At 42.0% G+C, this 17,977-nt stretch overlaps 1 protein-coding gene across 11 annotated transcripts in view; it reads left to right on the top strand.

Moving 5' to 3' along the window:
- The window catches only part of ITPR1 (inositol 1,4,5-trisphosphate receptor type 1), a 354,068-nt gene that overhangs the window by 118,350 nt on the left and 217,741 nt on the right, over positions 1-17,977 (top strand). For all 11 annotated transcript variants that reach the window (XM_055557002.1, XM_055556993.1, XM_055557003.1 and 8 more), the window contains one exon: positions 14,400-14,515. In XM_055557002.1, the coding sequence (XP_055412977.1) occupies positions 14,400-14,515 (116 nt within the window). The remainder of the gene's footprint in view (positions 1-14,399; positions 14,516-17,977) is intronic.

Genomic DNA, 17,977 nt, shown 5'->3' with positions numbered 1-17,977 from the left:
AAGAATCACTTGGAGAAGAATCACGAAGAAGAATCACATAGTTAAAAATAGGAATTCCTAGGCTCCAAACCTACAATGTTGTATTAATTTCTACTGTACAGCAAAGTGAATCAGCCTTATGTATACATATATCCCCCCAATTTTTGGATTTCCTTCCCATTTAGGTCACCACAGAGCACTGAGTAGACTTCCCTGAGCTATACTCCCTGAGCTATAACGAGTAGATTCTCATTAGTTATCTATTTTATACGTAGTATCAGTAGTGTATGGAGAATTCCCTGGTGGCTCAGTCGGTAAAAAATCCACCTGCAACGCAGGAGACCTGGGTTTGGTCCCTGGGTCGGGAAGAGTCCCTGGAGAAGGAAATGGCAACCCATTCTAGTATTCTTGCCTGGAGAAATCCCATGGACAGAAGACAGTCCACAAGGTCACAGTAGTCGGACTCAACTTGGCAACTAAACCACCACCATCAATAGAGTTCAGTTCAGTCTCTCAGTCATGTCCAGCTCTTTGCGACCCAATGAACCACAACACACCAGGCCTCCACGTCCATTACCAACTCCTGGAGTCCACCCAAACTCCTGTCCATTGAGTCGGTGATGCCATCCAACCATCTCATCCTCTGTTGTCCCCTTCTTCTCCTGCCCTCAATCTTTCCCAGCATCAGGGTCTTTTCCAATGAGTCATCTCTTTGCATGAGGTGGCCAAAGTATTGGAGTTTCAACTTCAACATCAGTCCTTCCAATGAACACCCAGGACTGATCTCTTTTAGGATGGAGTGGTTGGGTCTCCTTGCAGTCCAAGGGACTCTCAAGAGTCTTCTCCAACACCACAGTTCAGAAGCATCAATTCTTCAGCGCTCAGCTTTCTTCATAGGCCAACTCTCACATCTGTACATGACTACTGGAAAAACCATAGCCTTGACTAGATGGACCTTTGTTGACAAAGTAATGTCTCTGCTTTTTAATATGCTGTCTAGGTTGGTCATAACTTTCCTTCCAAGGATCAGTAGTGTACATATGTCAATTCTAATGCCTCCCCCTCTAAGTCAGTTTTAGAAAGAGAGCTCTAGCCATCAAGTAGAGTTTCGTATACAGCAAACAAAGAAGGTGGTTTTGTGACATGGTAAGAGTTTGGAATGCTTCCCTCCCCACCACCTACTTTGTCCATTTTGTCAATTTGGGTCATTTGAGCACATTGATTCTTAAGAATAAGGGAGAGGAAGGTTTAATCCTGTGGTTCTCGAGGTGTGGGGGGGAGCATTCTTGACTGTAAGACCTGGAAGATGGTGTGCTACGATACCTGGAATATAGAGACCACAGCTGCTGCCAGGGTTCTCCCCACAGAGAATTAGAGATGATTCCCAGAGTGTCAGGACTGGCTCTCAGAAACCCTGGTGTGATCATTTTGAAGGGAGGTGTCATTTTTGAGGTGACTTCCTGGAGAATTGCTGCTCTACTAAGTCACTATTTTGCATGGAAATGTGTTGTGTCTTTCAGGCAGGTGTTCTGGAGGAGAGAAAAAGCTCAACAGTCATTTTTTTTTTTGAGATATTTTGACTTAAAAGGCTGTTTGATGGTAGGCTGTGTTTGCTAGGATTAAAAATGTAAATAAAGAAAACATAAGTCATGATATAAATGAAGACAGTAGGTTTTTTTTTTTTTCTGTATCTAGGTTAAATATATGACATCTTTGAGTGGCTCTTGATTTGTTTAGTTCCTTTGCACTGAATAAGGGTGAGTGAAAGGGTCCCTTTGGAAGCAGTCTCTTCACTGTGGGTATGCTTTAGTACGTAAAAAAAAAAATTTTTTTTAATATATGTATGTAGGGAGTGGTCCATCTGTTGCAGGGAAGGGGCTGGTTGGGGAACCCTGGGTTGGAAGCACAGAGGGACCCAGAGTGGGGTCTCTAGGTCTGCAGTGGAGACCAGGACAATAAAGGAACAGAGTAAGCAAATGGGGCTGTGTCTTCCATTGGTTGTTGGTGTCCACTTGCCTTCTTGCCTCTCTGTGGAGAAATGAATGCAAGCCAGCAGTGACAGCTTTGCTCAGTCGGATAAGGGTGCCTTGAACACCACATGGAGAGCATGGGAGGGAGGGGCGCATGTGAGGTCAAAGGGTGATGGCCTTCTTCCCCGGGTAGGGGCAGGAGGAGAGCCGGCAGGCTGGCGGTATTAGCCTTTCTCTTCTAGACCATGGTCCTGATCAGGAAGTCTGACCCACTTCGTAGAAAAGCAGGATAATTCTGGGGGTGATGTGATTATACATTACAGATTTCTCCAGCTTCTCACTCTTCCTACATTATCCATCCCTCTTCCTGCCTTGCCCACTGGCCCGAGCAATAGATGCTTCAGACACCCTGCAGTTACCTGCTGGCTCTTCTGTCTTCCTGAGGACCCTCGGGGACCAGGTTTTCCAGCACACAGAGGCTTAAGAAATGTTTGTTGAGTGAAGTAGAAATCAGACTCAGGAGAAACAGTGTACACTGTCTTTGTGTTATGGGAATTTCTGGTAGCAAACGTATTTTTCCAGGAGGATCTTGGAATGACCAACCCAATAGCTTCTGTAAATCTTTCAGGCCAGATGCTTAAGACCTTCTGAATGCGCTTTTGTAGATGTGACATATCCTCAGAGGTTCACACGTGCTATAATTTTTGAAATAGCCAGGGCTGTGCGCTGTGAGATTGCGTTTTCCTTGAGAGAGACTGAGCATGTAGAGTTCTACACAGCAAGGTTTTTAACCCAAAGTCCCCAATTTTGTTTATTCGTATATCTAACATAGAGCTGGGCGTCCTCTCTGTGCATTTCTTAACTTTTTGACAAGTGCATCCAGCTGTTTACTCATTTCCAAAATATACTGGTTTTCAGATAGATTTACAAATTACACCAGATTCCATATATAACAGGCTTTTCTCCTTCCCCCTTCCTTCCTTTTTTTTTTTTCCCCTCTCTTTCTCTGTCCCTCCCTCTTTCCCTTCTTTTTTTCCCTTTGTTTCTTCTCTCTTCTTAAAAATAGCCTTGTTTTGAACTTGGTGAATATTTGATGGATTTTTGTAGAAGGTTCACACTTGAAAATAAATTTCATAGAGGATTTTGAATATACAAAAAGGTCTTTTAGTATAAAAATTGTAAAGTACATATAGAAATTGAGAGAATAATAATATGATGAACCACCATGTACCCTCTGCACACCTTTACTGTTAACATTTCCTGGTTCATCTCGTGTCATCTCTCCCCTCCCAGCTCCCTTTCCCCAATTACTTTGAAGCAAGTGTCATCATGGGCCTTCATTACAGATTGCATTTTTCAACTGCTTCCTATTAATGGTTTAAAACCATATGAATAGAGAAGGGCATCAGTGGGGAAAAACCCTCCTCGGTCCGAGTCCCCCTGGGCATCAGGCTTGGGGCCAGGGAATGCTCACTGCCCTCCGTGCCCAGAGTGTCCTGCAGTGAACAAATAACGGAGGCCCTTTGGGGAACCAGTGATGTCATCTCCCTTCCGCCCTTCCTCCTCTCCATTATGTACCAGCAAATACCCAGCCCCAACCCTGGCAAAACAAAGCATGTTTTCGCAGCCACGGAAGTCAGACACTATTGTTAACCTTTTACATGAAGGAAAAGTTTGGTTTTCTATTATCAGCAAGACCATCCTCCTTATTGTGAGAACAGCTACTACTTCATTTTTTTCCCCCTTAAGGTATTACACACACACACACACACACGCACAAAGATGCACAAATCTTAAATCTCAGCGCTGCTCAATTTTTAAATCCAACTGAACCCCCATGACCCTCGTCCACATTGAGGTAGAACATCTCCAGCACCCCAGAAAGTGCCCCTTCTCCAAAGGGCACCCCAGAAATACCCCCCTCAAAATGTGACTGCTATTCTGTCTAGCTCTTGGTAAATTTTGCCTCTTGTTGAACGTCATGTAAATGGATTCATTCAGTATAAATGGATTCTTTTTGCCTTGGTTTTTTTCACTCCAAATAATGTTTGTAAAGTACATCCATGTTGTTCCATGTAACAATAGCTTGTTTCTACTGCAGCATAACCATCCAGCATTGCAGTTTTGTGTGAAGACGTGATGTGTTTATCCATTCTGTCTTAGCAGCTAATATTTGTTTACTCTGTGCCATAATCTGTACTAAGTGCTTTAAGTGAAATAGTTAATCTTTTAGGTTAGTTTGTGTTACCCATTGTGATTATTGCCCTTTTATAGGCAAGAGATGAGCTAATTTCCCCCAGGGTCATACAACTAACATATAATAGAGCTGTTTAAACCGAGTCGTCCAGTTTCCAGACCAATGCACAGCTCAGTGCTTCCATATTGGGCTTTCTGTGACTTGTCTGACATGATCTGTAAGCTTCCAGAGACTAGAGCAGGTCTTCGGGCTCTGTGGTCCTTGGGGATGATCTGTTTTCTAGAGGAAGACCTGTGGACACAGAGAGCTTAAGTAACCTGGCCATGGCTGCTTAGCTAGTGAGTGGTGGAGCCAGGGCTGGAATCCTGCTTCCCAGATTCCTTGTCTCTTATTTTTGTTGGCATTTGTTTATTTCTATCACCAGCAGAGTGCAATATGTTTTATCACTCAATGGGTCAGCTCACACTTTTAGTTGCAAACAACAGAAACTGACTAACCTAAGCCAAAGAGGAAGTTATTGGGGGAATATTGATCACTCGCAGAGTCAATAGGGCAACAGAGAACCAGACTGAGGTGCTGAGAGAAGCAGGCTCTTGGCACTTCCCCAGACATCCGGCCCTGCTCCCACAAGCAGTCTTTAACTTGCAGTGGGAGTTCATATCCGTCTGTCCAAGTGCAGAGGCCAGGACAGAGGCCGTAGCTGTCTAAGTGAAGACAGCTTCCTGTGTTCCCTGGAAGGGATCTCTGGTCCCTTCTGTCAGCGGCCTTGCCTTCCCCATTAATTTTTTACTTTTCTTCTCTGGGTTAAAGTTGATCTATATTCAATAATCCTTGCAAAAAGGTGAGTCAAAATTGAATTGGCCAAGTTCAATGATGACCTAGATGGGTGGTATGATAGGGAGGTGATATATGTATACATATGACTGATTCACTCCGTTGTTCAGCAGAAACTAACACAACATTGTAAAGCAGTTATGCTCCAATAAAAAACAAATTAAATTGGCCAAGCCAAAGAGGTCAAAAAGGGAAGTGTCTCCCTACATTTCTGGTTTTTTTAATGTGTTTATGGATGATGGTTCTGCAACCGGGAAAGATGATAAAGTTTACAGGATAGCAACCGTGGGTGTCCTCAGTCTAAATAAGCATCTGGTCACTTACGTGGGAAAAAATTACCTTGTTGTCCTTTGTCCCTCAGGAACAGTGTCTGTTTTCTGCAGACAAGTAATGGAAGGTTGATTTGGCAGTTCCATTTGGAAAATGTCACCAGACTTCAAAGAGCTTCTTCTGTCCCGGCTTGGGAAATGTGGTTCGCATGCAACAGACACAGCAGTGTGCTGTGCTGGTTTCCTCTTTAAGTGAAGTGGACTTAATTACTTGCTTGTGGAAGGCTTTTGTTGGAAGTAAGAGGTTTTCCTTTTGTGAACTGCCACTGAAGACTGTTCTTCCACCTTGAGTGTCCACTCATTCATTCATTGATCCTGAATTTACTGAGTACACTTGAGACAGGATGATACAGAAGTCAGATAAGGTCTACTGTCGTGAAACTGCTGGTCTCGTAAGTCGAGTTGGGAAAGTCCTTAACACCCAACAATTTTTGTTTTCCCCTTTCATTGCTTCTTTGGACTCTTAACTCCCTTGGTGGGAAATTAACATTCCGCTTTCTCTTTGTTGATCACATCGTTGGTGCCTTCTGAAATGCCTTCTGAAATGTTTATTCTGTTGCCTCTTAACCTTTTTCAAAAAAAGATACGTATGATCAACACTTAAAATTTTTCTTATATGAGTTCATGTAAATTTACCCTTGATTTCTCCCAACACAAAATTACATTTATGTGTGCTGGCTGAATGAAGAGTTTTTTTTAAAAAATAACTTGTTGACTATTTGTCTCTTTGATCAGTGAGGTGGGTTACAAGAGCTCAGATTCTTTGCAATAAGGGCCTGTTTGCCTAGTTAACTACCACCACATCAGCCAGGGGGTAGGGTAAGAGACAGTGAAATGGATGCTTGGCAAACTGGAGGACAGACTGCAGCAGGGGATGGTTCAGTCTTTAGCAAACTCATTTCTTCTTCCTGAGCATTCAACTGAAGTGCATTTCTTAGTTCCTGACATCACGGAGGGGTGGAAGGGCCGTGTGATTGGTTATCACTGATGACCTGTGAGCACGAGTTTAATATTTCTTTCAGGCCAGTGAGCTCAAGAGAAGATGTGCCTTCTCATGGCTCTTTTTCCTAGAGAATCCTTCCGCATACCGAAGTGCGAGATCTAGTGGCATAGGAGGGATTTCTCAGAAATGTTTTGTCTGGCAGAGAGTTGCTGGATTATATATTAGATTATATATTGCCTTTTGTCACCCTGTAGTATAAAATGATATCTCAGTATGATATTGAACAGTGCTTTAGTATTAAAAGGTCATTTATAAAAGTTAAAGACTTTCATGGGTACATGGGTTGGGGGAGGAATTGCTTCATAGATACAGGTTTTCCTCTTGGGAGTGATTAAAATGTCTCAAAACTTAGAAGTGGCGATTGTACAACATTGGGAATGCATGGAATGCCGCAGAATTGTTCACTTGAAGCCAGTTAATTTTATGTGAATTGAACCAAAAAAGTCAAATATTGATAAAGTGCAGAATAAAAATAACACTCCTATGTCTGGCACCTCACGCCTTCCCACTTTGTAGAGGCAACAACTTAAAACATGTTGACATTTTCTTTTGGTATTTACCACTGTATTTCTGGATGATATGTGTCTCTTAATGCCTGTAGATTAATCTCTTTTAAATATCACCTGTTCACACCCTGTTATTATAGATGAGGGTGGCTTCTCACACCTCCCTGTGCACCCTCCATCCTCTAGGTAAGGTTATATCACATCTTTTAGCTAAATTTATATCTAGTGTTAGCTTCTTATAACTGTAAGTGTTGTTCACTGTTGAGCTAAAGACATACTAGATTTTTTAAAAAGAATATTGAAGTATGGTTGATATACAATGTTTTGTTAGTTTCAAGTGTATGACAAAGTGATTCAGAGATACACACACACACACACATTCTTTTTTAGATTCTTCTCCATTATAGGTTATTAAAAGGTATTGAATATATAAACCAAGATGAAAAGAGGATCCCTCCATTGATCAGTTCCACCCATCCATATTCTTTCCATGTTCATTTATTCCAACTTGGGAAGATGTACCTAAGATTCTTAGGAGATGAACTTGCATTTTTTTGTTTTTAATTTTCACTGTATTGGGGTTGTGTTGGGGGAAGGGGAAAAGGAGAGGGAATGTCTTTATTCTGTCCTCTGAAAACTAACTTCGAATCAAGTTCAAGCCTTTGTAAGCCTCAGTTAACATAGTCTCTAGGTTTAGTTACGTCTCCCGACCCAGGGTGGGTCACTGCATCGTATTTGTTGTACTGATTTCCTCGCCTCGCCTCTCCTCTCTCTGGCACCCCATCCTTCCTTCTCTTCTGCCCCCATCCCCTTAAATTACTGGCTGTCCTGTATTTTCAGTTGACGGACAGCCCTCTGAACATTTCAGCTTGGTTGTCTCATACGCATCTCAAACCAACCATAGCCAAAAGCAGATTCTTGACTTCTGTTCTCCTCTAAATCCACCCCATCCTAGCCTTCCCTTTCTTATAGGCGCCATGATCAAGAAGAAAGCTCCCATAGAAACATCAGCCAGGTTCCTCTTTGCTTAAAGTCCTTTGCTACTTTCCCACTGCTTTTGTAGGACAGGCATTGCCTCCCTGCGGCCCATCTACAGAACAGATACAAGTGTCTGCCATCAGGGACCTTCCATTCTAGAGTTCAAGGTTGTGGAGGACAGCGAGGAACTGGCTTTCAAGTGTTCTTCCGGCAGACTTTATTTTCTCACTAAGTCTCTGATGTGTGTTCCCTCCGAGGTTGGCTGCTTTGCCTTCTCACCCCACCTCAGGACCCCTTACATTAAGGTGGGCTCCAAGCACACGTGTGGCTCCTGTTGCTCCTGTCTTCCGCAGCCGAGCACCACAGTCCTTAGGCCACGGTTAACACATCTGCAAAGCAGTTGAGTGTTCTCCCTCCAGCTGAGTTCTAGAATGCTGTCTAAACCATGGAGGACCACCTCTGGCCCCCTTTCAGGCCACGCACCCTTTAACACTTAACCCAGCCTGTCCATTCAGCTAACTTCTCTGCTGGCCCAGTGTGGCATCTGCTAAAGCTTAGGAATATTCGAAAGTAATTTTTTTGAAAGCTGAGTTTAGTTTATTCTTCAAAGACCTGAAAAAAACACTTGTCACATAAAAGATCTTTGTGACATTTCTTTGGGGCGAAATCAAAGCGCAGGGTGGGCATGTGTGTGTACATGCACATATATAGACACACATGCATACTTGCTTCCCCCAAACAGGTAAAATTTTTGCACTGAATTTCCTATATTTGTGCATTTCTATACTTAGCACAGTATTAAGATCCAGCAGAACTTTAATTTTGTCCTGTTGTGCCGTCCAAATAGCAAAGGGCAATACAGAGCCGCTGAAGTGCAGAATTTCAGAAGGTTACTTTAACATCCCATTTGAATTGCTTAATTTAATTTTCACTTAGAATCAGTTGCTAAGCAACTGGGAAGGCAGGACAAAATCAGCAAGGCTAATTTGGTTCTGTTACTAGTGTGTTAGCATTGCTTATATTTACATAGATGGTTAGTTGTAAAAATGCTTAACCCAGTACAGTGCTCTGTTTTATCCAAGAAAAATAGTTGCTGTGGAAGTTACAGCAAGACTTTAATTGGATTGACAGTGCTTCAGTTCACACTGTCATCTTAGGTAATGGAAATTATCTGAAATTTTGAGCCTATTGGTAGTCCATTGGTTTGTTAAGTGGGGTGCTTGACTTGGCTGTACTATGAACAGTTGTAAAAGGATGCTATCCAATGCATGTTAATCCTTTGATATTATAGATCCGGTTGATCCTCAAACCAACTTAAGTCAAATTATTAAGGGGGTGGTAATGCATATACTTTAGCTATCATCATATGAATTGTTTTAGAGGAAAAAAACAATTTACTCAGTATCTTCTTACTGATGAAAATTGAAATTGTTAACCTCAGTTGACCCATAAAGTAAATCATATATCAGATATGAATACTGGTGACTTAAATGTTATGAATTTTTTTGTGTGATGTCATACGCTTATCAAGGAAGTCACTGTGGCCCAGTACATATGCCGCCCTCTATCCTGTGTCAAAGATAAGACGTTTAACGCTGGCCAGTGGTCTCATGGTTGTGTGTGATTGTTCTCAGGGCGAATGGAGAGTTCACATGGTTCAAACTGGTAGAAAAAACTGTCTTTCAGTGATGTTGTGAAGTTGCCACTTATGGAGTAAATAACAATGACCTGTGACTTTCATTGGGATGGAGAGAGCAGTCCTATCTTTTAAACCAGTTTCCTCCCCTGCCCTTTGTTCTGTAAAGACCTGGATAGTGTCTTTCATGTTCACTAACAATTACTTTCAATAGATGAATTGTATTCTTGATAAAGATGGCTTTTATATTTACCTTGTAACTGCTTGTGACTGCATAGAAATATGTAATGAAGAAGGAGATTTGTAGAAATAGGAAAGTACCTTTTATTTCTACAGTTACCTGATTTCAATTTTTTTTCTGAATGATGTCAATTATTTGTACTGGACTTAGTAAAAGTTCATTGATTCCACCTAGAAGAAAGGGTGGTCTGAATTAGAGGAAAATCTTAGTGTCTTAGTCTAAAGTCTTAATTCTACTGCACTTCCCAGGTGGCGCAGTGGTAAAGAATCCACTTGCCAATGAAGGAGACACAAGAGACATGGGTTTGCTCCTCAGTCCAGGAAGATCCCCTGGAAAAGGAACCCATTCCAGTGTTCTTGTCTGGGAAATTCCACATGAACAGAGGAGCCTGGTGGGCTCCAGTCCATGGGGTCACAAACAGTTGGACACGACTGAGCAGAGACACTTATCATCTGTGTACTTGAGAGCAAATGAGTATTTCTCGCTTTGAAATCATTGTTTGGCTAAGACAGTAACTAGGTATTTACTTGTCCTGTCAGAAAATGTTTCTGTGGACAGATAAGAATAAGTCTACCGTTAGGAGGCTGAATTTCTTTAAAGGTTTGGTCTGATCTACTTTCTGAGTACAGTTTTTCCAGATCTGGGTGTTAATTCCAAATTTATTATTAATTTACTCTATAAATACCATTTGAAAATCCTTTATATCAAATGGTAGAATTTTTAGGGAGTGAGTATAAATTTTAAGATTAGTTTTTTAGAAGTTATTTCTAAACGTTTTTGATGGCGTATCACAGTGAAAAATGTTACATGAAAATATCCCTAAACTTTGTGTATGTGTGTTTAAAAGTTATATACATGTGTTACTGTAATAATGTATACTTTATAAAAACAAGCAGGAAAACAGACAACGAAAAAGATTATGATTAAACAAAATAATGCAGTGTCCTCTTAATCATGATTAGCACACTATCAGGTATATGAATGCTTAAGGCATGTGAATGCTTTGAGTAAAGTTTATCATTAGAGGCAACATGTTAAGTATTTTATTTATTTATTTATTTTAGAGTTTCTTATTTATTTATTTATTTAATGTATTTTATTTTATTTTTTAACTTTACAATATTGTATTGGTTTTGCCATATATCAACATGAATCCACCACAGGTATACACGTGTTCCCCATCCTGAACCCTCCTCCCTCCTCCCTCCCCATACCATCCCTCTGGGTCGTCCCAATGCATCAGCCCCAGGCATCCAGTATCGTGCATCGAACCTGGACTGGCGACTCGTTTCATATATGATATTATACATGTTTCAATGCCATTCTCCCAAATCATCCCGCCCTCTCCCTCTCTCACAGAGTCCAAAAGACTGTTCTATACATCAGTGTCTCTCTTGCTGTCTCGTATACAGGGTTATTGTTACCATCTTTCTAAATTCCATATATATGTGTTCAGATCAGATCAGATCAGTCGCTCACTCGTGTCCGACTCTTTGCGACCCCATGAATTGCAGCATGCCAGGCCTCCCTGTCCATCACCAACTCCCAGAGTTCACTCAGACTCACGTCCATCGAGTCAGTGATGCCATCCAGCCATCTCATCCTCTGTCGTCCCCTTCTCCTCTTGCCCCCAATCCCTCCCAGCATCAGAGTCTTTTCCAATGAGTCAACTCTTTGCATGAGGTGGCCAAAGTACTGGAGTTTCAGCTTTAGCATCATTCCTTCCAAAGAAATCCCAGGGCTGATCTCCTTCAGAATGGACTGGTTGGATCTCCTTGCAGGCCAAGGTACTCTCAAGAGTCTTCTCCAACACCACAGTTCAAAAGCATCAATTCTTCGGCGCTCAGCCTTCTTCTCAGTCCAACTCTCACATCCATACATGACCACAGGAAAAACCATAGCCTTGACTAGACGAACCTTTGTTGGCAAAGTAATGTCTTTGCTTTTGAGTATGCTATCTAGGTTGGTCACAACTTTCCTTCCAAGGAGTAAGCGTCTTTTAATTTCATGGCTGCAGTCACCATCTGTAGTGATTTTGGAGCCCAGAAAAATAAAGTCTGACACTGTTTCCCCATCTATTTCCCATGAAGTGATGGGACCGGATGCCATGATCTTCGTTTTCTGAATGTTGAGCTTTAAGCCAACTTTTTCACTCTCCACTTTCACTTTCATCAAGAGGCTTTTGAGTTCCTCTTCACTTTCTGCCATAAGGGGGTGTCATCTGCATATCTGAGGTTATTGAGATTTCTCCCGGCAATCTTGATTCCAGCTTGTGTTTCTTCCAGTCCAGCATTTCTCATGATGTACTCTGGATATAAGTTAAACAAGCAGGGTGACAGTATACAGCCTTGACGAACTCCTTTTCCTATTTGGACCCAGTCTGTTGTTCCATGTCCAGTTCTAACTGTTGCTTCCTGACCTGCATACAAATTTCTCAAGAGGCAGATCAGGTGGTCTGGTATTCCCATCTCTTTCAGAATTTTCCACAGTTTATTGTGATCCACACAGTCAAAGGCTTTGGCATAGTCAATAAAGCAGAAATAGATATTTTTCTGGAACTCTCTTGCTTTTTCGATGATCCAGCGGATGTTGGCAATTTGATCTCTGGTTCCTCTGCGTTTTCTAAAACCAGCTTGAACATCAGGAAGTTCACGGTTCACATATTGCTGAAGCCTGGCTTGAAGAATTTTGAGCATTACTTTACTAGCGTGTGAGATGAGTGCAATTGTGCGGTAGTTTGAGCATTCTTTGGCATTGCCTTTCTTTGGGATTGGAATGAAAACTAACCTTTTCCAGTTCTGTGGCCACTGCTGAGTTTTCCAAATTTGCTGGCATATTGAGTGCAGCACTTTCACAGCATCATCTTTCAGCATTTGAAATAGCTCAACTGGAATTCCATCACCTCCACTAGCTTTGTTCGTAGTAATGCTTTCTAAGGCCCACTTGACTTCACATTCCAGGATGTCTGGCTCTGGGTCAGTGATCACACCATTGTGATTATCTGGGTCGTGAAGATCTTTTTTGTACAGTTCTTCTGTGTATTCTTGCCATCTCTTCTTAATATCTTCTGCTTCTGTTAGGTCCATACCATTTCTGTCCTTTATCGAGCCCATCTTTGCATGAAATGTTCCTTTGGTATCTCTGATTTTCTTGAAAAGATCCCTAGTTTTTCCCCATTCTGTTGTTTTCCTCTATTTCTTTGCATTGATCGCTGAAGAAGGCTTTCTTATCTCTTCTTGCTATTCTTTGGAACTCTGCATTCAGATGTTTATATCTTTCCTTTTCTCCTTTGCTTTTTGCTTCTCTTCTTTTCACAGCTGTTTGTAAGGCCTCCCCAGACAGCCATTTTGCTTTTTTGCATTTCTTTTCCATGGGAGTGGTCTTGATCCCTGTTTCCTGTACAATGTCATGAACCTCATTCCATAGTTCATCAGGCACTCTATCTATATGCATTAGTACATGTTAAGTATTTTAAAACAATTTTTAATATCTGGGTGTCTTTTTTCAGACCTTCTTAGATCATCATTTTTTTTCCTTTTTCTGATTTGTGGAGTTTGCATTACTCCTGTCTTTGATGTTTTTATTTCATTGCAGGCATCTTTTGAAGCCACTAGTCCATTTTGTGAGTTAGTTCTAAGTATGTGCTAAGTGAGTATGTGCTAAGTTGCTTCAGTTGTGTCTGATTCTTTGTGGCCCCATAGACTGTACCCTACCAGGCTCCTCTGTCCATAGGATTGTCCAGGCAAAACTACTGGAATGGGTTGCCATTTCCTTCTCCAGGGGATCGTCCTGACCCAGGAATTGAACCCGCAACTCTTATATCTCCTGCATTGGCAGTTGGGTTCCTTACCACTAGCTCCATCTTCTACATAAAACAGCGTAAAAAGTTACAAGCCCAGGCAATCCTAAACAGAAGCATATCACCGTGCACTGAGAAAGAGGGACAAGGTACAGAATGTCTGAGTGCAAATTCATCTATTTTCTTCCTACTCCCCAGAGAATTAAAACAGCACTCAAGAAACCATTGCCCAGGGAAGTGCCTCCTAATAAACTTCTGTTTTTCTAAAAAATTTTGTTGAATTGAGGAGAGTTGGATTTATATCCAGAAATGCTTGTATATACTGATATTGCATATGATGCAAAGAGCTGACTTATTGGGAAAGACCCCGATGCTGGGAAAGATTGAGGGCATGAGAAGAAGGGGTGACAGAGGATGAGACAGTTGGATGGCATCACCAACTCAATGGACATGAGTTTGAGCAACTCTGGGAGAGAGTGAAGGACAGGGAAGCCTGGCATGCTGCAGTTTATGGGGTCTCAAAGAGTCGGACACGACTTAGTGACTGAACGACAACAGCTGTTGTTGCATATAGTGAAAATATTGCCCTTAAATTTGTTCATTATAAGGGAAACGAGCTAACTCTAGGGCAGCATCAAGACTTCTGGATTTGGACTCTGAGTCCCAGCTATGCTACTAATTGGCTTTGTAACAACAAACAGTTGACTTTCTAAAAGTTTCATTTTCCTCATCTCTATTCTCACATGATGGTGATGAGAATTAACCATCAAAGTAGAGGTTTGTAAAAGGGCTTTGTAACTTGTCACTTATATTTACATATAGTTGCTAATGCTTTAATGCAATAGAAGGATAAAGTTTTTTCCATGGGTTGAGTGTATATACATACATCCTCAGTGACAATTTTTTGCTTATTTGTTTCACTTCTAGATTGCCTCTTTAAACTATGTCCCATGAATCGCTACTCTGCCCAGAAGCAGTTCTGGAAAGCTGCTAAGCCAGGAGCCAACAGCACGACAGACGCAGTGCTGCTCAACAAATTGCACGTATGTACTGGGGCGGGACTCCATGGCGCGGTCTCATGAGCCGCCATATGGCTGTCTCTGGGTGGAATGGGTTGAGAAGATGAATTTTGAAGCCCTTCAGCTCTGGATACTGACTTTCATATGTTCTTTAATAAAGGGATAAAAGAGATCCTCTGTGATCCTAAGGAAAGGTGGGGCTTGTCCATCCTGAGATGTCTTGAGAGTTACTTTTCTCGATCATTTTGTTTCTTTTTTTCTTAGCCATTTCCTTTTCAGAATGGCTTTGAGTAGAATACTGGTTATGAGCACAGGCTCAGCAAGCCAACTGCCTAGATTTGAATGCTCGCTCCACCCCTCACCAACTGGTCATCTTGACTGAATCACTTGGCTGTTTTGCGCCTCTGTTACCTCATCTGTAAAATGGGAATGATAATAATATCCACATCAAGAGTTTGTTGTGAGGATTACATGAAATGAACATGAAAGGTTCATGTCAACAGTGCCTGCCATATGAGAAGTGCTCAGTAGACTTTAGCTGCTATCATTGTATTTATCTTGTCTGTTGGTTGACATATCAAAGAGATGCTCATTCCACAGCCACTGTGCTGTGTGACCATAAGCAAATTTTTGAGCTTCTCTGAGCCTGTTTCTCCATCTGTCAAATGATAACGTAATTCCTCTAGTGTCTAGATGACCTAATTCTTCTGTGAGGCTTATCTGTGTGGAACTTCTTTGCAGTGTGGAGAAAAAAGATATGACATATATCCAATGTGGTATTATTGAAATTTCAGTCCATTCCACACCCCCCTATTCTGCTTTATTTTTCTGCTTGTCACTTCCCATGATCTTTCCAATTTATTTATTAGCTGTCTACACTGATTAGAATGTAAACTACACAAGGACAGAAATTTGTGTCTGTATCCCTCTCCCTCTTGCCTACAACATGTGGGGCACTCAAATATTTACTAACTGGATTTTTAAAAATCTTTCTCGGGTGATGATCATCAAGGATGTACAGTATCTGTGAGCACGTGGGGCTCATGCCTGCCCAGTTTGTGACCAGTAAGTGGCAAAGTCACAGCCAGCTGCACTGGGTAAGGCGGGACTCACGGAAGGGACTCCTTTACTCAGCACATGCTGTGTTAGATGGGGCTGAGGGCTCCGGGCATGATGAGAAGACCAGGTCCCTGATCTCCCTGAGCTGAGCCTCTAGTGTGAGGATGCACGTGCACACAATTGCCTTTATTTATTTATTTTTTTAAATTTAAATTTATTTATTTTAATTGGAGGCTAATTACTTTGCAATATTGTATTGGTTTTGTCATACATCAACATGAATCCGCCACGGGACACGTGTTCCCAATCCTGAACCCCCCTCCCACCTCCCTCCCCATACCATTCCTCTGAAATGCAGACCTTGTGCCCGCTGTACCCTCTGAGGCGTCTGAACTGTCCTCACTATGCTCTGGCCAGACTCACTCTATTTCCTTTCATTTCGTTTGTTTTGGAGCACTACAGACTCGTAACAGTCTCAAGATATTGGCACTTACAGCTTATTCTACTGAGAACATCCTTCTCCTGACTTTGCCTCAGTTAAGATCTCTGCCTCCTTCGTTTCTCAGTGCAAGTTATCTCAGCAGAGTCTCTCCCCAGCTCCTTATCTAACCCTTGTCTTGCTTCCCTGCATCAGGCACCCTGTTTATATCTTTCTCAGCACTGATCACAGTCTGCAATTATATTAAATAGTCCCCTTAATTATCATCTGTCACTCAGTAGAATGACAACCCCACAAGATGAGGAGCAATGTCCGTCTGGTTTACCACTGTATGCCCAGTGCCTTGTAATAGCGTTTGGCACATAGTAAGCACTCAAGAAATATTTCATGAACCGATGAAAATAAAACACTGTGCTTAGTGATGGCGGTGAAGCTCTGGCAGTGTCTTACCCTCTGGGAGCTTAATAGCTGACTAAGAAATAGAGGTAGTGACACAGCTGTGGCAAATACTATTATAGGGCAAACCACCAAAGCTTTGTGAGCACCTAGAAAGAGCTTCACTGGTGGCTCAGTGGTAAAGAATCCATCTACAATGCAGGAGACGCAGGTTCGATCCCTGGTTTGGGAAGATCCCCTGGAGGAGGGCATGGCAACCCACTCCAGTATTCTTGCCTGGAGACAGAGGAGTCTGAGGGCTCCATAGTCCACAGGGTTGCAAAGAGTCAGAAACGACGGAAGCGATTGAACATGCAGAAGGAGCTCCCAATTCCTCTAGTGTGAATAAGGGTTAGTGATATGGTAGTCAGGGAGGACTTCCTGGAGGAAGAGGAGGTGACAAGTAAGCCTCACAATGAGGCATCTTTGGCAGTGACAGGGCAGGAGAAGGAAAAAAAGCAGAAAGAAAGAGATCACTTTGGAGGCTTCCAGGACTGCATCATTATTTTAACAGTTTTAGGGCAGATATTCTCAGCCTCAGCAGACCCATTTCTCCCTCTGAATAGCAAATATTATTAATATGTAACTGTATGAACAGGAAATAAAATTTATAAATAATATAGCCTCCCAAGATACCAAATTTTGAAAATGAATTGTAAAGGTAAAATAAAAGGAAAGGTATTTTGTTAAGTTACTGCTCAGGCACAATCATTCTAGAGGACATAAGAAAATAAATGCTTGTACCTGTTTGTATAAGCCCGGTGAATAAGGCAGCCAAAGACTGGCTGATGTAGGTCTCTAGTTCCAGTGGCCCAAAAAGCATGTTTTCGATAAGGTGATTTTTCAAAATGGTTAGCATTTCTTCATAATGTTATGAAGAATGCATAGCACACTCTCCTCTTTATTAAAGAACACTCCCATTTTTGGAAAATGGTTAATAATAACATTAATTAAACCATGCAAAACCGTGCTTTGTGTGAATGTGTAAAGTGGAGTTAGGGACTTGGCTCAGAAATGGCAGATAGCCGGGACTTCCCTGGTTGCCCAGTGGTTAAGACTCTGCCTTCCAATGCCAGGGCGGGTGCATGTTTGACCCCTGGTCAGGGAACTAAGACCTGCACATGCCATATTGGGCAGCCAAAAACTTAAAAAAATAAGTAAATAAATAAAAAGACATTGCAAAAAAACCAGCTTTTTAACCCCTGTGACTATCCACTGGAATACCAAATTGTGTGGGAGGAATGATGCTTCTTTCTTGAACAGGACTGTGCTATGCATTTCTGGCACCCGGCATCCCTGGCTCTTGTCCAGAGTACCAGTAGCGATCCCCTCCTCCTCTAATATTTGTGATGATCCAGGGTGTCCCCATAGTCTGTGCTGGGAGCCTGGGAATCGTGTTGAATGGGTAGAAAGGGTTGCTCAATTCTGTACATCTCTTCAGGAGAGCTATTTAGCACGCACGCCTGTGGGATTATCGTGATGGAGGCGATGCATGTCTTTAACAGTCCTGGCTCCCCTTTTCTCTAATAACAATGATTATGTTCAGTGAGTTC

Source organism: Bubalus kerabau, chromosome 20 (genome assembly GCF_029407905.1).
Source record: "Bubalus kerabau isolate K-KA32 ecotype Philippines breed swamp buffalo chromosome 20, PCC_UOA_SB_1v2, whole genome shotgun sequence".
Lineage (NCBI taxonomy): Eukaryota > Metazoa > Chordata > Mammalia > Artiodactyla > Bovidae > Bubalus > Bubalus kerabau.
This window is presented reverse-complemented; position numbering and strand designations above follow the sequence as displayed.